This window comes from Podarcis liolepis, assembly GCF_965112155.1.
Source record: "Podarcis liolepis genome assembly, chromosome: 1".
In the NCBI taxonomy this organism is placed as follows: domain Eukaryota; kingdom Metazoa; phylum Chordata; class Lepidosauria; order Squamata; family Lacertidae; genus Podarcis; species Podarcis liolepis.
The window spans coordinates 52,092,945-52,116,709 of NC_139554.1; the positions used below are offsets into that span (position 1 = coordinate 52,092,945).

Below are 23,765 nucleotides of genomic sequence, written 5' to 3' on the forward strand. Positions count from 1 at the left end.
GAAAGGATGTCCTTGTAGTTGTCTTGGCCAGAGCAGGGGTCACAGAGCAGCCCTGGCAACTAGATTTGTGGAGACCTACAGCTAATCTATAAAAAATGGTGTGTGAACCATTTCAGATTCGGATATAGTAGGATATCAATGCTGGTAACTTTCCTTTCTCCCAGAGCGATTAAACTTATTCTCATCACCTCTTTAGGAAAAATAATTACAGCCCATAAAAACCTGAGAATATCTTGCCTTCCTCCTTATAACTGGGGCACAGGATGACAAGATGACTTTTAAACTATCCTCTGTCAGAATGGACCCACTATTTCAACTTTGGCTGAAAAGTGATCTATGCGAGTCTCTGTTTCAACCCTTCAGTGTGTGGTTATTGCCTATATATTTTGCTTTTGATACCATTAACCATGGCATTTTTCTGGACCAACTTAGTGGGATGGCAATCAGAGGCACTGTATTATGGTGGTTCTGTTCATATCTTCAGGGTTGTGTCCAGAAAGCAGGACTTAGGTAGGTGTTCCTCAGGTCCCTGACACTTGTGCTATGGGGTTCTGTAGGGTCTATCTTCTCCCCAATGATATTTAACAACTATATGAAATTATTGGGGGTGGGTGGTCATTAGGAGCTTTGAAGCAAGGTGTCACCAGCATTGCTGATGACACACCGTTCTACTCAACCAGAAGAGGCTGTGAAAGCTCTGGAACAGTGTAACTGAATGCAATTCATTTTTAAAAAATCAAAGCAGTTTGCAACACTAGAACATAAAACCACACAATAAAAAAATTACATAAAAAAGTTAAAACATCAATTAACCGTTATGGAAGGATGTAATCCTAATTGTCTGCCCAGGCAGAATAGAAAAGTTTTCAGCAGGCATTTAAAAGTTGGCATAGAAGGTGCCTTCTGAATCTCTATTGGCAGAGCATCTCACAATACTGGGCTGACGATACTAAAGGCTCAGTTTCTTCTTGTTGTTGTCAAATGAGCTTCACCAAAGCAGAGGTGTTCCTCCTCCTGCCAAAGGATCGTGTGTAATTTCCAAACCAATCCCAAAGCAAACAAAGAGGAGTTCATCATATTTTCCTAATGATTCTCAAGACACTGAAGTGAGATACCTGAAATAACCCTCGTGGTCCCTTCCAACTCTACAGTTATATGATTCTGTGAAACCATCAGCTGCATCCATTTTCAATTGCATACTTGAATCAGGAATTTTGGTGTTTACACTCCCAGTTTACACAAAGTTGGAACAACAAGGACTTCAAATATACACAACTTGCTTCAAATTGTTTACTTGAAGTTGCAGCTTTTGATGTCTTCACTAATGTAAGTGGAGAGGAGAGGATTTTGCTAATTCCTTGTTCTTGGTGCACCCCCCTGCAGCCCATGAAAATCTAGGGGAAGACTAAGGGAACCTGCAGAACAGGATGGGAGATGGTGGTGGCATTTGTACTGGGATCAATCCCTTCTCCTACCTGGGCAGTTGTATTTCCACAAGGGCCGCCATAGATGCCGAAATCAGTATCACCCGAGTTCTGTGAGTGCAGTTTCTCCCGAATGAAGTGCAAAGTGTTTGAGGACCGACACATTCGCCGGGAAACCAAATGATTGTTTACAAAGCTACTGTACTATCAACTTTACTGTATGCTTGTGAAACATGGACCACTTATAAACACCATCTCCAACTCCTTGGAAGATTCCATCAATGGAGTCTCAAAAAAAAAAATGTTTACATATCACTTGGGAAGACAGGCAAACGAATGCCTGTGTACTGGAAAAAGCAAAGATCACCAGTGTTAAAGCAATGATTCTTCAACATCAACTTTGTTGGACACGTCATGTCATTCGGATGCCTGATTATCTTCTTCCAAAGCAACTACTCTATTCCAAACTTAAAAATGGAAAGCGTAATGCTGGTGGTCAACAAAAGAGGTTTAAAAATGCTCTCAAGGCAAATATATATATATATAAAGTAGTATAAACACTGACAATTGGGAAACACTGGCCTGTGAGCACTCCAGTTGGAGAACAACCTTTACCAAAGGTGTCATGGACTTTAAAGATGCTCAAACTCAGGACAAAAGGGAAAAACATGCTAAGAGGAAAGCATGTTTGGCAAACCCTCACCGTGATCAACTCCTGCCTGGTAATCTACCGTATGTCCCCACTGTGGAAGGACATGCGGATCCAGAATTGGCTTCTACAGTCACTTACGGACTCACTGTTAAGACCATGTTCATGGAAGACAATCTTACTCAGCTACGAGTGATCGCCACAGAAGAAAGGGATCCTTAAGCAGAAGGGGAAACAGACAAAATTCTCTCCCCAGCTTTTTGTTTTAAGTCACATGCAAAGGGCCATTAACAAAGTGATTTGCTTAGTAAGAACAAGGCTCCTCACCAACATCAATATTGGGGAAAGTATTGCCGTAAAAACTTATGACTTGTTTTCAAAGCAAACATATGTGCATAATTTGCAATTATGGGCAAGTATTCTGATTAAGCAGAAAGTGTCACAGAGCCACAAAGGGGGGGGGGTGATTGATGTGGCATAACTAAGGTCTCATTCAGACTTCCTTTTGTGATGCTTTTCTAGGCAAAGATCTGTGCTTTAAAGCACCATGTCCAAGCTCTTTTTCCCCCTGCCGCTTTCCCCACAAAAAAATCTACCTTTTACCACTGAATCAGAGCAAATGGCAATCCACAGAAACCCAAATTGTCATTTGTTCCGATTCAGTGTTAAAGAGTGGGTTTTCATGGAGAAAGCACCGGGGCAAAAAGAAAGCTCTTGGACACAGCACTTTAAAGCATGAGCCTGTCCCTAGAAAGCACAGGGCAGAAGGTAAATGTGGATGAGCCCTAAGCTTAATGCACAGAATGGATGGAAATGTATGAAAAGACCCAGTCTGTTCTTTGAGAAGGAGCATTATAGGTGTGCACTTTTAAGTGAGGAAAAAAGTTACAAACATCCCCATAACAGATGTTCATGGTATTTTGAAGTGTGTGAACAAAGAAAAATGTGTGCATATGTGAACATATACCTCTATCAAAATTGAGGGCTTTCAGCTTGCTCAGAAAGGATGCCTAATTAAGCAGGATCTGCAGTTTCAAATTGAGAATGATGAGTCCTAACTAAACACACATTTGCATCTTGGCCTAAAATCAAGTTCATATTCCACAGAGATGACTGAAAGTCATTCGTTACGCACTTAGCAGGGGTTTTTTTTGTGTGTGTGTTTTTGGTACTCAAATGAGTTTACAAATCTCTTGAAGGATGTTTTGTTCTTAATTTTACAAAACCAGGTTTTCTAATGAGAACTTTGTTGCTAGGTTTTAGCCCAGAGGGAATTTGAACACTAGAGTTAGAACTCTTTACATGCTAGACAAATGAAAATAGAATGTGACGCAAAACAATGAAACTGACATTTAATTAAAATATAACTTTGTGACACATGTAAAGCATTTTACAAGTGATAATTACTGGTGTTTCATAACCCTCAAAACAAGGTAAAAATATAACTGGAACTCCAACATTAATCAATTAAAATTAAAATAGCCCTAATTAGTCAGATGTTACCCCTGCAACAGCATGCCTACTTCCTTTGCTGCAGAATACAGTGATATTCAGCCTAGAAAATCTCCATGCTGGTAAAGAGACAGGAAGAGTAATGGAGGTGGAGGGAAGAAGAAAACAGCTGCACCTCAGCTAGCCATCATCACACACCAGAAAGCCATCTGCTCCATGCTTCTCACCCTTGTTTGCTGTGCCTGATGCTCTTATGCAGCAGTAGTTTTCAGGTAATGTGTCTTATGGAACAATTCTGGTACACTGCATATTCACACTGTGGAAACATTCCTAGTTTGTGGGAGCTTATTACATGCACATCAGTTTCCCTGCTACAACATTAAGAAGTCAGGTAAGAAGGTTCTCTGTGTCCTAGCTTGGATACTTAACCTCCCCATCACCTCAAATTCAAAGTCCTCTCCTTGGAGGGATGCAATCCACCCCATTAAAACCAGTGTCAGTTTCTCCACTGAGACAGATCACATCTTATATATGCATATATAATTACACCTATAGTTCTAGCTTTTGTTATGTTTTACATATGTTGTACTCCAACAATCTCAAGAGAGCCCCCATCCCTGTGCTAAACTGTGATTTACAATGTCACTGACTTCTACAACTCCCATCCCAATTCTTGTCAGTCGTGAACCAACCTAGAAAACTGGAGCAGTGGGTTTTTCCAATCTGGATTGTGTTCCTAGGAACTTGGGAGTTACTTGGAAGCTGAGCTGAGCAGCAGTTACTTGACAGATGACAGATGGTCTACCTGAAATGTTAGCCCTCAGTCTGCTATTACTGATCTTCCCTGCAATATAGATCACTGGGAAGTGATAGAATGATTTTTAAAAGGACATAGTTGTAAAAGTATGACTTCCCCTTCCAATATAGAATATAGAAAAGTGATAGAAAGTAGAATGTGATTGTAGAACACGGACTGAGACTCTGTAGTCCCTCCAGATGTTGTGCAATTCCAGTTGTCATGTTGATGGGAGCTGATGGAAGTTGGGGTCCAACAGTATTTGGAGAGCACACCTGTCTGTTTTAGAAAGTATGGCACCGCCCTCCATAGGCTGCCACAAAGTACTTCAACCAAGGATGAAATTACCATCACCACGGGATATGTAGCATGCAGTATTGTCCAAGTTCACTCCAGCCTCATGAACTCACATAACAGCTATCAAAAAACACAGTGGGAAACAAACGCATGGTGTAAAGGCAATGAACAATGGAAACTGCAGTCTTTTGCAAACTCCTTGAAACAAGGTCCTCAGTTTTATTATTGAGGGTACCATGAGTGCGCCACAAAAATCCTGTTTGCAGCCTAGGTCGGTTTCATTCTGGGTCACTCACACGCTAGCCCCTGTTGTAATCAATTAACTCAATGCAACAGAATCGCAGCTGCCTGGGTCAAACTGAACTGGGTCAAACTCAGTTTACACTATCTTACAGTTCACTCAGTGGGGTGCAGAACACGGGGGGGGGGGGACACCAAACCCAGTTAAATCTATTATCACAAGAATTCAAAAAGAAACCTGGACTATGCCCAGAGTTCAGGAATATTTCAAAGAATCATAGAACTGTAGATTTGGAAGGGATACCAAGGGTCATCTAGTCCAACCCCCAGCAGTGCAGGGATTTCAGCTAAAGAATCCCTGGCATATAGATAGATAGCCAACTTCTGATTAAAAACTTCCAAGTTCGGGCAATGGGTTGTGTGTACGTTTTAATATCACCATGACTGGATGAGATGGTCGTTCTCAGTGCCCCGAAGTATACCCTTGATGGGAGTCCCATGAGCGGGGGGGGGGGGGAGTGACTGTACCACCTCTGAGCATCCTTCCTTTCCAAGGATAACGCACAGGTTAACTTGGGTTTGTTTTTGGAACAGGGATGGGAATTCCCTATGTGGTGGTGGGAGGGAGGGGGGGAACTCTTTGCTTGGGGAAACCAGCCGCCGCCCCGACCCTTTGCCACCCGCCCTGGCTCCAGGGAGAGGAGGGAGCCGGCCCCGTGCGCCTTCGGGAGGACGAGGCGCGCGCCCCGCTCACCTTCATGGCGGCGCTCCCTGGCTCTCCCCGCGGCTTACTCGAGAGGAGGAGCGGCAGCGGCGCAAGGTCGCCGCGGCTGCCAGAGCCTTTTCCCCGGCACTGAGCCTCCAGCTCCTCCTCCTACTCCAGCTCTGGATGTAAACACTGGAGAAGGGAAGGAGGGCGAAGGAGGGGACTGGCGCCATGGCAACCCACGCCGGAAGAGGAACGAGCGCGTGGGTCCGGCAGGGGGGCCCGGGGTAGTGGTCGCCATCTTCTAGTGGGCAAGAGCATCCTAGAGGATGCGGGGAGTTGCCAACTTTGAGGAAAGAAGGGCCCTGTGTGCAGCAACTTCAGATGCAGGCTGTCCTTGCTGGGAATGCTGCTGCACTTGGAGTTTTTGTTTAATGAACTTTATAAAGTCTATAGGAATCATGGAATTGTAGACTAGCAGGGACCCCAGGGGTCATGTCTTCCAACCCCCTGCAAACAGGAATCTGCCTTATACAGAGACAGTTGCAGGGGAAGCCACCCTGATGCCCTCCAGGTTTTGCTGGACTACAACTCCCATTCTCCTTGACCAATGGTCATGCTGCCTGAGGCTAATGGGAACTGGAGTCCAACAGCCTCTTAGGGCACTGCATTGGCTACCTGTGGGTCTGCACACTGACTGGTAGCATCTGTCCAGGGTTTCAGGCAGGAGTCTCTTCCCAGTCTTACCTGAAGATGTCCCAAAAGTCAGCCTGGGCATGCAGGGCATGTGGTCTGCCACCCAGCATTCAGCACATAGGGAAGGATGCCAACTTCACATTTTAGGAAATGTTCTGTAAGAAAGCTTTAGAATATGGAAAGATGCACATATTCATGTGAACTTCTGTGATGTGTGGACCTCTGAAATATGCCTCTTGTGACCATTAACCCAGTATTTCTTTTGTGTTTTGGGACTGTGATTAACAACTCTTCCGAGCTTAGTACAGTGGTACCTCGGTTTAAGAACAGTCCGGTTTAAGAACGATTTGGTTTACAAACTCCACAAAACAGGAAATAGTGTCTTGGTTTGAGAACTTTACCTTGGTCTAAGATCGGAATCCGAACAGTGGAAGGGCACCAGCGGTAGGAGGCCTCATTAGGAAAAGTGCTCCTTGGTTTAAGAACAGTTTTGGTTTAAGAACTGACTCCCGGAATGGATTAAGTTTGTAAACCAAGGTACCACTGTACTGTATTTGGAAATGGAAACTAAGCTTGTCAAAACTGAACATATAGTACAGCTCACACAATGTGCCACTAGAGGGCAACCGCAGACTGTTTTGAGTTGCTGTTACATAGGGGAAGAAATCAAGAGAGGAGCATTTGTGGAGCAGAGGGAATCAACATGAACAGGAGACTAAAAGCCTGTCTAGTTAAACAAGATGACAATCTCAGTAGGCAGGCAGATTGATGCAGGAAAGCTGTCTCAGCAGATGTTTGGATCTTAGGTTGTGTAGGACTTTAAAAGTTGAGACCAGCTCTCCAAGATCATAAACCCACAGGGAGTCAATGGGGTGTATTTCAATACTGGCAAAATAGGAACCAGTATTGTTCACAATGAGCATGAAGCAGTGAGTGTGGTGTGATTAAAGGGGCCATGTGGGTGTACATCAGCTCTCCCAGTCTTGCCAAAGGTGTCCACATTACTATGGATGTTGGTGAGGGGGCACCTATGTGCTTATGGCCTTGAGTCCTTGGAATCCTGCATGACTGGTTCCAAGATCTTGTGAAACGTGCATGTGTAGGTAACCACAAAGAGACTTCTAGGTCTCTTGCAGTCTGTTGAGCATCCTACATAAGCCTTCTTACTTTCTGCATTTGTATGCTGCCTTTCTGCCAAGACATTAAAGGCCATTTACTTTATTTCACAGGATTCACATACTGGATTGTTATAAAACGTTAAGCAGTTTACTAAAAGGATAAAACAATAAAATTATCTGTTAAGCCAACTTTTAAAAAATCAAAAACAAGCCCAAAACCAGAATATATGTCCACATCCTGCATGTCTGTGCAGGCTTGCCTAAACAAAAAAGTTTTTTTCAGACACCAAAAAGAATATAGGTAAGACACCTACCTATGTGTGAGTGCTAAAATAGCAAAAGAAATAATTCATATAAAATGTAACGCTGGCTGGCTTGAAGTGTAGAAGATTCCTCAACCTCAGACAGAAAGGACTTGTTGAACTTTGGAACCCCTTTCAGATCTATGGTGTAGATCTTATTGCAGCACCTGTAAAATGATACTGCAGATCTGGGAAAGGTGCGGGAAAGGGTAACCAAAATGATCAAGTGACTGGAGCAGCACCCCTTTGTGAAACAGTGGAAAGTACAACTTAGCAAACAGGTGGGAAGATACTGGTAACCTGACTTCTCCTTCTCCCTCTCTTCTCACCTTACCATTGCTCCTCAGTACAGTAGGTGCACAGGTGTCCTGAACCTCTGGCCTACCTGGCATCAAGTCAGTATGCTAAATCCAGAGCTCAAAGTTCAAAGGTCAGTCCACACAAGCAAAGTCCAAAAGTCAGGAAACACAGTTCAGGGTCAATCCAAGTAGCCAAGTCTGAAGTCCAGCAGTCAGGATACAGACCAGAGTCAAACCCAAAGCACAATCCTGAGAGGCCCGGGAGCATCCAACGCAAGTTCCCTCAACATAGGCAGTTAAGCAAACACAGCAGCTCAGCTGCTTCCCCTTTATACTTTGCCTGCTGATTGCAGCATCTGGGCTTGACGAGGCACGAGACCCTCACCTGTTCTTCGCCTACTCAGGAACCACACACCTCCTCCCAGAGCTTGTGAGCCCCACCTGGCCAGCTAGGGAGCTGGGCTGTGGGCCCTTGCCTGCCTCAGCCTCCTGGAGAATGCTGCCTGCTGCTCCCTACACCTCAGAGCCCACCATGTTCATGAAGACAGGGGCCCCTCTGGCTCTGGTGATGGGTCCTGCTGCTCTGGTTCCTGTGAACAGACCCTCATCCCTTCCCCATTCTCCATCACCCTGTGAGTTCTTCCTTCCCCATCCTCTACTTGCCCTGGTGTGTTTCAGTCCTGGCTACACTCCTCTTCTACCTACTCACCATCATCTTGCCAGTTCATGACAGCAGGAACATTAAACTCGCTGGTACAGAATTTCCCACTCTGCTGAGTGGCCTGTTCTGTAACCCACATCAGGATCCACCCGTCTCTACTTTAGATTTTAAAGACATCTTAAAAGGCTGTGTTGAAGGATCTAAGCAAGAGCAGTAGATACTACAAGTACTTTGGTCCAAATTTAATATGGCCAAAAGAGCCAGGGGTGGATGGCGGGGGAAGGGGAGAATGAAAGTGGATGCGGATGGTAGACTACAGCTTTGAAACGGGATTTGCTTTGTCAGATAATTAAACTCATTAAACTGCCCATTATATAAAAGTATATGGGAAGAAGGTTGCACAAGAAAAGTTGTTTGTGGAGATGTTTGTTTACAAAGTGCTATGAGAGCGGTTAACTAACCATTCATTGAGTTGGACACGTTTCTAATGTTTCCACAAATTGAATAAGTGACTCACGGACCTCCAGCAATTCATTTCAGCATCCAATCTAGCTCCCAGTCAAGTGGAGTCAAAAGAGAAGGTTAAGAATTGCATTCCACAGACTCATCCGGCTGCAGTCCAAGACCAAACTTCAAAATTCCACTCCAGCCCTCAGCTGGGAAGAGTGACCCATGCTGTGTTCGATGCAGTGACCTGGTTTTTGTTTTTCATGTTTTTCTTGCCTAACTATTTGAGATTGTCTGCCCAGCTGTTTTATAATGTGCAGCTGTGAAAGTATGATTCTCTGTGTCTTTTGAGTGTTGTTTGCAGGGTTTTATACTGAGCCGCACAGCTTTATAGCTACCATAATAATAAGGGTGTTGATTCTTTTGTCATCACTCTTGGCCCTTTGGGCTTGTATTTTAATATGGTACTGTATAGACAGCTGTAGTATAGGAGAGTGGAATGAATGCTTAGTATAGTTCAAGTAAGTTTTAAAGACATTTCCTACCAGTCTTAAACTGAAATTTTTGTAATCAGGATCCTCAACATGCATGGGTTGGGGGAATCTGTAATTACTGTTATCCAGCAACAATAGGTGCTGTTAAGCCCACAAAAGGGACATGATTACTGCCCAATAATAACAGTTCTGGTTTCCAAGCAAAAACCATAAAATACAAAAAAAAAAAAAACCACAACAGCTTGGAAATAGAAGCTTGAACAGAATGAAACCAGGAGCCGTATAAACCTAGCAGCAGAGTAACAGTACACCAGTTATTTTAAAAAGTACTAAAAATACTGAAGACTCAAATGCCTGGGGAAATCAGAAAGGCCGCAAAAAAGGGCACCTCTAGGGAGGTGTTTGATAACCAGTTTGGCAACACTGAAAAGGCCCTCTCTAGTCAGCACCTGGTGGGGATTCATGGAGAAGGGCCTCAGACAATTATCGTAGGTTCTGAGTAGATGTACACAGATGTGGCATTGAGACTGGGGACAGGAATCTTAACAATGAAAGAAAAGAACTACAACAAGGCAAGGATCACTGAAGAAAAGCTGTTATACTACTAGGACTTGAAACAAGACCGAAAGCAGAAAAGAAGCAAACCTGTTGCATGGTGAAGGGGAGGCGGTTCCAGGCAATGGGTTGAATTGAACAAAGCCCCTGCAGGAGCAGTATCAAGGGAAAACATTCATCTCTTAACATAGCTTTCATATGATTTCACATTACTTCTGGATCTGACAACAGGCTGTTTTGTGCGCCTACATTTTCCATGTGGCGAGCATTTCCAGAGAAGTGGTGCTTGTACAGTTCTAGTTTCCTTGGAAAGGAGGTCACAGGAGGGTTGTGGCATTTTGTAATATTTGCATTTATTTACAATTATACGAGTGAAGCATAGATGGAAGCTCACAGCATAAAGCTCCAATGGACGCCCTGACATCTAGTGCTTCCACATCAGATCTACAGTGGGCCTTAAGATGCTTCAGAGCCCCCAAAACTCTGTTTTCCCTGTCCTCCTCTCGGGGCCATGCTATGCATGATATAAATCAGAGAGTTTCCCCAAGAGTACAAGCTTTCGCTTTCTTAAATTGTTAGTATAGGGGTCCTGAGCCAGATAAGGACCCTGGCATGGGGGCAAAAGATTAAAGCCTTCCCTACTCCTCCCCGTGTCATGCCAGGCCCCCAATCCAGATTAAGCCCCTCTCCCATGCTGACAAAAATGTTTGCATTCAATAACAAATTATTGTAAACTTCATATGTAGTTTGGGCCCTGAGTGTCCCTCAAGCTGCAACTTAACAGATAGCTGGATCTCAACATTCCTCAACTGAGAATGGTGGAGAGAGAGCCCACCCGCTCTTCATAGGTCTCTTGGCCAATCAAAATACCAGCAATTGATCACAATCATCCAGTCTCCTGGAGAAAGAGGTTCTTGGCAAGTTGCCAGGTCTGTTATTAGGTCCAAGGCCTCAGGCAACCCGCACTGATACAAAACACATTCACAGAAATCTAATAGAAAACTCCTAACAAGTCATTTCAATAGATCTTCCCGTCTCTTTGTCTGAGTGCCTCAAGACTCTTTGTTGTTTTCAGTAGAAGTAGACCTGGAAGCCTTTATCGGGAAGCCTTCATCTGCCTGCCTATGTATGGCAAACTGAATCATTGTGAGACTGCTGTGTTGGCAGTGGACAGCTCCCTCTTGTCAGCAAGTGGGGATCCAAGGGGCAATCGCCTTCCCCTCCAAGTGGGGAAGTGTTCAGAGATGCTGCTGTGTATGCATGCATGCAAGCTCCAAGGGTAGCTTCATAGTTCCAATACTCAAACTATTTTTTTTTAAAGTCCTCACCTATTTATAGACGAGTGCATTTTGTGTTAGTCACCCAACAATTAGCTTTTCTCATATTGCAACATTTGTTTATCCTTTCCCCTCCTTCCAATGATAAAGTAGCATGAAATGATACTCGGACAGCTCTTCTGGGAATTCCCACAGCTTGTTTGTTTCTGTGAAAATACATCGTGTTATCTAGCTGTTCTGCGCAGATTAAAGCCAGCCTTTTTCCATATAAAAAACCTCATCCAAGTTGCACATAGCTAGGGCTCAACAAGCGAAGCTGCCGAAAACCTACAAGAACCCATGAAGCAACCCAAGGATGAATCTTCTATCACTATCAACCTTATTACTGTCCTTTCCGAGGTTTACACCAGGTAAACCTGTCCAGGTGTGTCCTTGATGCTGCTGAAGATGCTGTCTAGACCTCTCTCTCTCAAACTCACTTCCTGCATTTTCTGTTGTAATTTTACATTTCAATGATTAAGTATACTGCACCCTAAAAAGATGTCCCACTCTTTTTCAGGGAATCCAGGAAGGCAAGGCCACAGGTGAGCTTGATTTATGCCTGTTTTATGAGATGTCATGCTCTCAATGTCCTGCTTATGCCATGCTGTTGTTCTATAGATTGTTGTAGAGTTTTTCTGTCTTATGTAATTGAGAAGATAGCATTCAGATCTGGGTGTCTATGATTCCACTCTTAGGGGAGGAAGGTCTTCTGGGAAGCCCCTCAGCATGACTTCCATTGAAAACAATGGGAGCTGCTCAACAACAGGAGTAGTGTTGTCACTCAGCTCCTCCCATTCACTTCATTTGAGCTCATGGAGGGAAATGTTTGGTGGATTTTGACCCTGGGTGCCTTTATAGTAGCAGTCTGATCTCAAAGTTGCTGACCTTAATAAAAGAATGCATTGTTCAGCACCTCCTGCTTTATACATTTGAGATTAACTTTACTTTCCATGAGGTCTTCATCACTATTAAATCTTGCAACATATTGATGAACTTGGTTAGCGTGCTAAATAAATAACATATTTATTGATGGGTGGTCATATGGTCTTTGGTACTCAGTTCATAAACTGGAAGGAAAACAGGATTGGTTGTTTGTTTTCTGGGGTTTGGGTTTTTGTTTTGTTTTACAAGGCAGTATTTCTTCCTGCCTGCTGTTCAAATGAGCAGGGCTCTGAGAAACTTGCATTCCTGGTCTAGCCCTCCATTATTTCTAAATGGGTAGACCTGCTGTTCATCTCAGGCATCCAGGCAACTTTCCACACAGCTTTACACTGGTGTTTGACATCTGAGAGGGAGATATTTAGGATCTACCTATTCTTCTGACTGTAAGTTGGTTTAACTGATTTTAAAATTGCATTGTTACATTGATGTCACCCAGTCTGGAACCTTATGCTGAAGAGTGGGTATGAAATCATACTACTACTACTACTAATAATAATAATAATAATAATAATAATATCCTTGCAGGAGAGACATTTATGCATCAGGATGATATTGTTTACAGACGAAGAACACAGCGAAGTGCCATGAAATGCCATCAGAGATGTATTTGGCCTAGATCAGAAGATGGGCTGGTCAACATTCCAATTAATGTCTCTACAGAATTTTGTATGTTATTTAAAGCTTTACAACAGGCCTTCTCCAGCATTCATTCTTGCTAATAATGAATTTTTTGTAGAATGAAAATCCATTATATATCTATATCACCCTCCAAAAACCCCAATAGCTCTTTTCCATAGCAATCAGGGAGCCATGGTTGTTGGTGATGTTGTTGTTGTTGTTGTTTAGTCATTTAGTCGTGCCCGATTCTTCGTGACCCCATGGACCAGAGCACGCCAGGCACTCCTCTCTTCCACTGCCTCCCGCAGTTTGGTCAAACTCATGCTGGTAGCTTCGAGAACACCGTCCAACCATCTCATCCTCTGTCGTCCCCTTCTCCTTGTGCCCTCAATCTTTCCCAACATCAGGGTCTTTTCCAGGGAGTCTTCTCTTCTCATGAGGTGGCCAAAGTATTGGAGCCTCAGCTTCACGATCTGTCCTTCCAGTGAGCACTCAGGGCTGATTTCCTTAAGAATGGATAGGTTTGATCTTCTTGCAGTCCATGGGACTCTCAAGAGTCTCCTCCAACACCATAAAAGGTAAAGGGACCCCTGACCATTAGGCCCAGTCGTGGCCGACTCTGGGGTTGTGGCGCTCATCTCGCTTTATTGGCCTCCGGGTCATGTGGCCAGCATGACTAAGCCGCTTCCGGTGAACCATAGCAGCGTATGGAAATGCTGTTTACCTTCCCGCCGGAGCAGTACCTATTTATCTACTTGCACTTTGACATGCTTTTGAACTGCTAGGTTGGCAGGAGCAGGGGCCGAGCAACGGGAGCTCACCCCGTCGCGGGGATTCGAACCGCCGGCCTTCTGATCGGCAAGTCCTAGGCTCTGTGGTTTAACCCACAGCACCACCCATGTCCCAGTTGGGTTGGTGATACTACCCACTTCTTAATCAGGCTGGTGCCTTATTCCTGTTGGGAACCTTGATTGAGGTGCAATCACCACAGACAGCACAAAACTGGAGCAGGCAGCAGGTTACAGTCTTGCAGGACCCAGGACAGCTCCCAAGCAGAACCAACAGCGGAAAGTATGGTGGGGTGATGGCACTCGCCGAGTCTTGTATTGCTTTGTTGGAACTTACCGGGATGTAGAGGCGGGGCAAGGTCAGCATGGTGCAAACACACCAATGGGCGTGCTGAATTGGCTCCAGCAGTGTGTTTGCACTTTGCTGACCTTGCCATTGCCTTACCCCTCCCCTTCTCTTTCCTAATGGGCAACAGCAATGAGACTGTCAGGAGGTTAGGGGAGCACTGCCACCCCACCACACAATAGCTGATACATTCCAAAGCTCAAGGGAGTCCTTATATCCCCAAGTGCATCTTAATAATTGACAGCCAGAGTCCTGATCCTCAAGTGAAGCTGCAACTTTGCCATGGAGCAATGCACTTTATCACCAATGAATAGCCTCAGCCTCTGGAATTGACTTCTCTAGCAGGGACTTTGAGGACAGCAAACCAATTTGGTGGGATGATTCAAATTTTAATCTAAGGTCTAAACCATTGCTCCATTATCTGGAGTATAGAGACTCCTATGCAGAGTTGGCCTCTGACTCTATAGGAGGCTGAGAGTCCACAAGACCTTCTGAGATAATGCTGTTGGCTTGTGGTCATCATTTTCAGAAGAGCCATAAGAACATAGGAAACTACCTTATACTGAGTTATACTATTGGTCCATCTAGCTCAGTAATGCTTACATGGACTGGCAGCAGCTCTCCAGAGTCAACAGTTTTATTTAAGTCCCACTTGGAGATGGCAGGGACATGGGAACATGGGACCTTCTGCATGCAAATCACATGCTCCATCACTGAGCTACAGCCTTACCCCTGTCTGAAGATGACTAGAAAGATCATCATCAGAGGGATCTGAAGGCCAGACATTTTTAAGTTAAATTGAGCTGGATTTGCACCCTAAAGTTTCTTGTGGCACAGGCTTTGGTAGGCAGCGGGTTGCAGCATCAATTACATGAATCAGACAGCAAATGTGTTGGGTTGTATATGACATAACCAAGTCTGCTATACCCATTTTATACTTTGATATCGTTGTACAATTGCAAAAAAACAACAACCCAAAACCCATAATAAAAAGCATTTACGCAACAGACATAACAAGCACTGAAGTGGTCTGTGTACGCAATAGAGTAAGCAATAGAGAGAGTGCTGGCACCCACTTGCTTCCAGCATTCATGTTTCCCTGGAATGTTGGACACGATTTCACTGCTATACCATATGCAGAGAGTAGCCATAGTTAGGTGGATAATTTTTGAAGAAGGTTTACATGGAAGAAATCCTCCTTTACACACACATTCACAATTTCCCAGGAGCCCTGTTCTACATGAGATATTTCATAATGGTACACCCAGGAGTGCAGGGAACTTTCCCATGTTGGCAAAACATATTCTGTTTGAATTCCACACACATAATATGGGAACTTTCAATGCATTCCTTTCTCTCCCTTGCATTTTTTTAGCTGTGGAGGAGAGGACTGTGATAGCTGAAGCAATGCAAGAATTTGTCACACTGACATGTATTCAGTTTATCAGGCGTTCAACAGAACATGACTACATAAATATTTCACCTGCAGATAGGTAAGTTTTATCTCTCCTGATGATATCTAAGACTACTACTATTGCTTGGAATTATATTGTCATTCTGTTTCTTCTCCTCTGCTGAAGCTTTCCCCACAACTTGTTGCATTCCCGATATTGGCAGACTCCAGCTCCCATAATCCTTGACCACTGGCCATGCTGCCTGGAGTACATGGGAGTTGGAGTCCAACAGTGTGTAAAAGCTGGTGTTAGTAGGAGAGGATGCTTTATAGGTGGTTGAAACCCTGACCTTGCCCTAAAACAGGCAAAGGAGATGAGAGAACATCTACCTCACAGGGTAAAATATGAGAGAGTATGACACTTTCTGCTCACTGAAAGGCAAGTTATAAATGTACTAAATGAAACTGTAGGCCACGGCTTTATGTGATGGCACAGGTTTTTGCTTTCCATGTTCTCAGGTGCTGGTCTTACTTTGGAAAGATTGGAGGCAAACAGCAGTTGGGCTTGGCAAAAAATGGCTGCATATATAAAGGATTAATTCAGCATGAAATCAACCATGCCCTGGGTTTCATACATGAACAGGCCCGGAACGACCGAGACAAGTATGTTAAAATCCACTTGGAGTATGTCACAGCAGGTATGTCCACCAGTATTCAAGTAACAGATTTAACCCTTGCTTGCTGTAGAGGATTATTTAAACAAAAACATTTCTATATTGTGCATATATCTTCAATTCTGAGCAGAGGTTGCATTTAAACCATGTAAAAATAAATATTTCTCCCCCAGTCACTCTGGGCTTCCAACAAAAGGTTAAAAGTGGAAGTGGGGAAACAAGCAAACCCAAGCACTTGTTCTCAAAGGGACTCAGAAATTCACAAGGGCTTCAGCAGAGAAACTGTTGCTAAGTAAACAACATCTTTATTTTCACAAGTACCTGTTAAAATCATTCTTCTCTCTCTTTCTCCCCCTGTGTTCTAACTCTCCTTTGAGTGCCTGCTTCATTTACTCTCATATTTTACAGGAGAACAGGGGAATTTCGAGAAAGTGGACTCTAATAATCTGGGTCTTCCGTATGACTATGGTTCAGTGATGCATTATGGCCCGTAAGTTGTGTTTCAGGGCACCTTTTCTTTTCAGACAAAACTGCTCTTACCTGTAGTGTAAGGATCCTCTTTTATATAATTTCATCTCTGTCTTCTCCCTGGAGCAATGTGCAAGAACACGCTGAAGCTGCAAGGGAGTGCAAATTCTTCCAACACTGGTTGAACATCCAAACTGAAACCCTTCCTACGTATCACAAGAACCTCTGCCTTGCCTGGATTTTGTTTCAGCTTGTTAGTCTTCATCCCACCCACTTCATCCCACTAACAGCCAGAACTGATCTACAACATTTACAGCATCTTTGGAATTGCTGGATAGGGAGAGACAGAGAAGAAGCTGTACCCCAAACTGCAGATGACCTCTCTCAAATGTCTTCATGTAGATGTTAAAAAGGACAGTATAGAACCCTGAGGAACCATACAAATGAAAAATCATGGGACTGAACAAAAGTGTTTCATTGCCACATTGGTACAATATTGTTGCTGAACCCCAAATCTTTTGCATGTATGTATGGACAACCCAATGTCTGTGAAGTTTTTATTCTTCATTTCCTAGGGTGGTTCCCATGCAAATATTATTGTAGATGTTGCATTATAAAACAATGACCCAACAGAGTTTGATGAGCACATCCATTCCTGTCTTCTGCAGATACGATTTTTCTAGTGCTCCCGGCAAAGCAACCATTGTCCCCATCCCAAATGCATCTGTACCAATTGGTCAGAGAATAGGACTCAGCGACCTAGATGTGAAAAAAATCAACAAGCTCTACAGATGCAGTAAGTGTTCAGAATGCTACATGGGTAGTTCCCCATCTGATGTTGTTAATTTTTTATAACATTTGAGATCAGCTAGTGCTGCCAGATTTTGTGACCTAGATGGGCATCACCTCACCTTAACATACTTTCTCTTCCCAATGCCATGCTTTGAAAACAGTGAATCATTTACTCTGCACTTGAAAGGGGACCTCTATCAATACACTAAAAAAACCAAAAAAACCATTGGAGTGGGGAAGTCCACAAGAGCACTCTTCCCTTCCATGCTTTCCAAAAACAGGCATTCAGAAGCATCACTGCCTCCAGCTAGGGAGGTAGAGCATAGCCATCATGGCTAATAGCCATTCCCCCCCCCTTTCAAGAACATATTATTCCATCCCAATTGGTCAACACTTGGCCCTCTTTGCAAGCTACCTGTGCTGGGAAGGAGAGCCTTCCCCAAGGTGCTATCCCATGCAGGTGCAGTATGTGTATGAATGTGCAGTATTTGGTCATCTATCATCATTTGGATCTTCTCTTTGCAGTTGGCACCTGCACTGAAGGCAAGGCCAACCCTTTATCATTGGATTGCCTTGCCAATTGGGAACCTATAGGGAAGGGGGGTGTTTAATGTGCCTCTGTATGCTCAGTGTACGGAGTTCACTCCCCTACACACCCCAACAGTCCTAAAACACAAGTCCTCTTTTTTCTATACACCCACCCCACTCATCATAATGAGGAACATTTTGCTAATACTGTATACTGCACTGTATGTTGGTCATAATGTAATGAGCTCAAGTCATGAATCACAATCATTTGCTGTCTGGTGTGTGTGTGTGATATTGTTAACAGGCATATTTTAATTTCTTCATTCAGCAGGAGTAACCTTTACTAGGTTGAACAGTGACATATTTAATGAACACTGAGTTCTCCCTCACAGAATGCAAGGATAGATAAACAGAAAGTTGTGTTGGAATTTTCCCTTTGCACATCTCATTTTCCCCTTATTTTGTTCTGTTCTGCTCTTTAGACTGTTGTAGCACTGTGCTTCGTAATCGAAGAGGCAACTTCTCCTCTAATAATTACCCATATTCATACCCCAAAAATGTCACATGCCTATGGCTGATCCAAATCCCAGAAGGAAAGGTAAGGATGCTCAAATCATTGTTTAATGTATCAGGATTATACAACAGATAAGAGGAGGGCAGGGAATGGACCTTTCCAGTGTGGTGTAGTGGTTAAGAGCAGTGGACTCGTAATCTGGGGAACCGGGTTCGCTTCCCTGCTCCTCCACATGCAGCTGCTGCGTGACCTTGGGCTAGTCACACTTCTTTGAAGTCTCTCAGCCCCACTCACCTCACAGAGTGTTTGTTGTGGGGGAGGAAGGGAAAGGAGAATGTTAGCCGCTTTGAGACTCCTTCGGGTAGTGATAAAGCGGGATATCAAATCCAAACTCCTCCTCTTCCTCTTCCTCTTCCTCTTCTTCTTCTTCTTCTTCTTCCTCTTCTTCTTCTTCTTCTTCCTTCTTGCTACTTGTATACTTTTAGGAGTTGCAGTCTGTTTCAGGAGTTGCTCTGAACTTACTGACACAACATTACTCTTCAGGTTAATTTCAAGTACGTGACACCAGGCTATATATACAACTGTACGTTTCAAGCACATCTCCCCACCTCAAGAATCCTGGGAATCAGGGCCCAGCCAAGCTAAAATGTATTTGGCTTTCTTTTTCTGCTTTAGGTCTTCCTGAAGTTTCATGTTTTGGATCTCCAGCGCTCTCCAAACTGTGCCTCCGACTACATCCGAATTTATGATGGAAACAACAGAAATGCCCGTCTTCTTGTTGACAAGTTATGTGGAGAGGGGCAATTGCCAGCAGTGGTGTCTTCTGGAAGCATGATGCTTGTGGAGTTTGTGAGTGATGAGGCTGTTGCATCAAAGGGTTTCACAGCCTCCTATGCACATGGTATGAATGGCTCTATCTCTCACTACTTGCTGAAAGCATCAGTGCTAGGAAAGAAACACATACACTACATGCAAAATAAAAACAAGCACTGGTGGAACAGTTTTCCAAGAGTATTTTAATTTTATGCTGTCTTTCCCTGGATCTGAATTACCCAAATTCTCCAAATCCATTTGCTATCACAACAACCCCCATAGAAGTCTATGGACCTCAAACTAATTGCTCATCTTTGCATGTCTGCACCCATCTGAAACATGTTTGCTCAGACATACCTTACTCCAAATACGCCCTGAGATATGCGGGTATACAAATTTAATGAAAATAATGCTCACTAAAATATGTTGTTGATGTTGTTGTTGTTGTTGTTATTATTATTGAAATGCCCATTCAACTACTTCAGTTTGCAGACCTGATCCTGTTGCAGGTGCCACGTAATCCTCATTCCACATTTGCAAGCACCCACCCTTTGGAAATTCTTGCTTAGTTTCACCAGGCAGGTGCCTTCCCTGTACTCTTAATAGCACTTGCAAGCCTATCCAGACATGCAGAGTGTTGACATGTGCTTTAATCTGGTTTAGAACTTATCATTGGTTTTAAGTATTTTTGAACATTTAGTATAGTTGGTTCTAACTGTTCTGTTGTGGATAATTCTATTCTTTTTGTAAGCCGCTTTGAGGTTACATTACAATCAAGGAAGTGAGATAAATCTTGTGAGATAAATAAATAGATAAATCAAACAAAGGGAGAAGCACATAGGAAGGCTGCCTTCTGCAAAGTCAGACCATTGGTCCACCTAGCTCAGGATTGTCTATGCTGATGGGCAGTTGCTCTCCAGGGTCAGTAGAGGCCTGGTTTGGAGTTGCCAGGGATGGAGAACCTGGGACCTTCTGCATGCAAAGCTGATGTTCTACGGCTAAACTACAGGCCTCCCCCACTGGATTCAGATTAGGAAAGAAAAAGAAAATCAACTCCATGGCCCAATGGAGGGATAGCAGTGCCGGACCACAGTTATCCTCTTCCTGCTTCTCAACATGTTCATTGGTGGAGACTTTTGCTACCTACCAGTCATGGTGGGACCAGTCAAGACCTGGCAGAGTTTTCACCACCTTTCCTAATGCTGATTTCTCTTCCTCTTCTCTTGGTGTCTTATGTTCTTGTTGATTTTGTATCCTGCCTACCCTCCACCTATCAACAAGCCTGTAAGAAAGGCTACGCTAAGAGAGAGCTTCATTGCTCTCCATCAGCTTCATGAATGAGATTTCCCATATCCAACCTCAACACTCTTGCCATTACACCAGACTGACTTGGGTGAACTCTTGCATCCGTATGAGTGTCCTTTATTTAGAGTGAACATTATCTTTAAACATACTGATTTTTTTCCATTTTTTTCCATTGACCGCCCCCCCCCCCATTCTTTTCATCACAGTGATATGTGGAGGGACTTTCACGAGCACTCATGGAGTGGTCACTTCTCCAAACTTCCCAAGAAAATACCCTCCAAACAAAAGATGCCTATGGATTATCAGTGCTCCAGCAGGAAGCAGGGTAAGGGGCAGGAGGAGGGGGGTGGGCTTCCCTGGCTAGGGCAACAACTTTATGCAGCTCATTACTTTCCCCCTAAAGACCTGATCCCAATCTCTCTTCAGAAAAGATTGTGTTAGATCAGGGGTAGCCAATGCGTTGTTTGCTCCTGCATTGAGTGATGAAATATAGCTTGCTCCAGATCTGCCTTGTTAATTTATGGGTATGCATGTTATATATGTATTTTCAAATCCAAATGCTCACTTGCTTTAATGCATACTATGTTGTTGAATTTAGATAAAATGCTACACATAGAAATTGGTGCCCTTACTGTGGTTCCTTCAGATCTCCCTAACGATGGGCTTTTTTGACCTGGAGGAAGCCGCTGGGTGCAACTATGACAGACTTGTCTTTCGTGATGGCAGCGACATCAGCTCTCCACTTCTTGGCACTTTTTGTGGGAAGACAGAGGTTCCAGCTTTCAATTCCACTGGGAGCTTTCTACGTATAGAATTTTACAGTGACGTTGTTTCTCAGTATTCCGGGTTTAAGCTGGACTACTCAATGAGTTAAGTACTGTTGCTAGGGTATCTGGGTGGGAGAGGGCAGGATTTTGTGTTGAAAAAACGTGGGGAAGAAATAATGATCTGTTCCTATTGTGGAATTGTTGCCTTGAGGGATATGTGAGTCACCTGTGTTCCTCAGAAGTTTGGTTAAATGGAAATACACCAGTTATTTAGTTATAGTGACATGATGCGAAGACTGACACAGGAGTGTCAAGTAACCGAGGCTGCAAATGCCTCAACAGGGAAATGAGCCTGGGGCCCATAAGGCTCAAGTATCTTCCCCACACTGGGCATAAAGCCTGTAATGAGAAGTTTGGGTTATGTATAGCAATACAAAAATAGGCCCCAAGTCAACTTGACGGTTATGTTGTGAGGAAGAATAACATGAACCTCACCCCCATTTCCTGACACAAAGAAAATACCCCATATTGCTTTCCAGACAGATAAAAGCCTTCTTCGAACCTTGGAGAACTGGAAAAAGCAATACATGAGGGAGGAGACTGCAGGGACAATGGTGCAAGCTCCATATAGGCCATCCCATTGCCCTCCATGAGTTTGAGGGGGACTTCCAGAAGCAGAGAGCCTTCTTTCAGGGTTTTCCTGACTGTTGGTGTGCTTGTCTTTCTCCCATTCCCTGAATGCCTGAAGAGGGCTAAAGGCTAAGGGCAATATGCTAGGATCAGTGACCTTGTGCTTGAAAGGCCTTTGTATCTAAGTGTGTGTTAATGCAGAAAGATGGGCAAAAGGACAGCTGCAATTTCCCATTCCTGTCTCATTTGCAGGGGGAGTGGCTAGTATGCCAGCCCCTACAGTGCCCTTCTTACGGCTCACTTAGGTATAAAAGCAGGTGGGCCAGAAGTGGACCACCAAGGCAAAGGCCCTTGTGCTTCTTTATTGCATTTAGATCCCATCTTTCTTCCAAGGAGCTCAAAGTGGTGTACATGGTTCTCTACCCTGACAGCAACCCTGTGAAGTAGTTAGGCTGAAAGACTCTGACTGGGCGCATGTCACCCAGTGAGTTTCATGGCAAGAGCAGGCATTTGAACCCTGGTATCCCAGGTACTAATCCAATGCTTAATCACTGCACCATACTGCCTGTAAGCAGACCACAGTTTAGCTTCACTACTAAGCCCAGTCATGAGCTCTATCCAGCAATGGTTTGTCAAAATATTGCCCATGCTTCCAGACTAATGACTTTAGAACTAACCCACATTTAGTGCTTACATTCATAAATGCAGCAAACAATATTAATGCTATGTGCCCTGCCTCAAGCCTAGGCTTTTTTAATCCTTCAACAGAGTTTCCATGAGCATGAACAGATGAAACAAACTTTACCTGTCATTGCAGTTTTGCCATCATGAAGAACAGCCTGTGGGAGGATTGCCTTCGTCCTGAACTGCAAACAAGAAAGAGGGTGGAAATTCGGATGCCAGATTGTCTTTGCCTCTTGCTGGTGTTGTGCTTTGTTTCTTTTTAAAGACTGATCAGTTTCTCCCAGTAATGACATAAATACTCTCAAGTGCAGAATGCTGAACTGTACGCCAGATTTGCCAAAGCACCAAGGAGCAATTGAAGCAGGCAGGGAGAAGTTATTCTGTGCCGTATCTCTTCAATTGCCATTTTTACTAGCCATCTGTTGGTGGCACCTTGAACTATGTAACAAAATATGTTAAGTAAAGCTTTAAAAGCCCATGGTTCGCATTCAGATTGCTTTGATCTGCTCACATTCCAGTGCACTTGCCTTGTCTTCCTTATTTAGGCACACAGGCCTTTCCCAATGGAAATTGCCCATCATTCTCCTTGTAAGTCCAGTGGTTTTATTCGTGGCAAGTGCCTATATCCCTGTTTTTCAAGCTCTTTCAAGTCAGGAATCAGTGACATTGCCTTGTGTGTTGTGTGTATGCTGATGCACAGAGTGTGCTGGGGGCATGGCTCATCATTATGACTTAATTGACTGCTTCTCTGTGCTGGCAGCACGTGGGCATCCAGGGAATTGTGTGCCCTGTAGAAGGCCACAAGCCCACTTTGCAGTTACCGTTTGGTTCTGGAGACCAGAAGAACCTCATGATTTCTGTTTGAAGCCTTCCATGGTACCAGCGGCAGAGGAAGCCGTTCAGGCGCCTGGGGCAGCACGCCCAGGGGTGGCGCAAGCCGCACTACGGGGCCTCCTGAGTCTGCCTGCCTCCTTCCACTCAGCCGCCTTACAGCTGGGGGGGGGAGGCAGCGGGCAGACCGTTTGGGCAGCGCAGAGCCTGTGCACAC

At 44.1% G+C, this 23,765-nt stretch overlaps 2 protein-coding genes across 3 annotated transcripts in view; one reads left to right on the plus strand and one right to left on the minus strand.

Annotated features, from left to right (window-relative positions):
• The window catches only part of LOC310689002 (transmembrane protein 263-like), a 312,856-nt gene extending 307,077 nt beyond the window's left edge, over positions 1-5,779 (minus strand). Inside the window, exon 1 of the mRNA XM_083466206.1 lies at positions 5,613-5,779. Coding sequence (XP_083322332.1) covers positions 5,613-5,618 — 6 coding nt within the window. The 5' untranslated portion in view covers positions 5,619-5,779. The remainder of the gene's footprint in view (positions 1-5,612) is intronic.
• Positions 5,780-11,623: 5,844 nt separating this feature from the next.
• On the plus strand, positions 11,624-23,195 carry LOC310688375 (embryonic protein UVS.2-like). 2 transcript variants are annotated; one of them, XM_083464711.1, is made up of 12 exons: positions 11,624-11,837; positions 11,973-11,997; positions 12,923-13,063; positions 15,525-15,642; positions 16,062-16,240; positions 16,625-16,706; positions 17,353-17,480; positions 18,487-18,602; positions 19,194-19,419; positions 20,843-20,961; positions 21,283-21,505; positions 22,851-23,195. In XM_083464711.1, the coding sequence occupies exons 1-12, from the start codon at positions 11,769-11,771 to the stop codon at positions 22,862-22,864; spliced, it is 1,440 nt and encodes a 479-aa protein (XP_083320837.1). In that variant the 5' UTR covers positions 11,624-11,768; the 3' UTR covers positions 22,865-23,195. The 2 variants fall into 2 exon arrangements, with proteins under 2 accessions (XP_083320837.1, XP_083320838.1); XM_083464712.1 differs by having other exon boundaries at positions 11,625-11,823.
• The last annotated feature ends 570 nt before the right edge of the window (positions 23,196-23,765 follow it).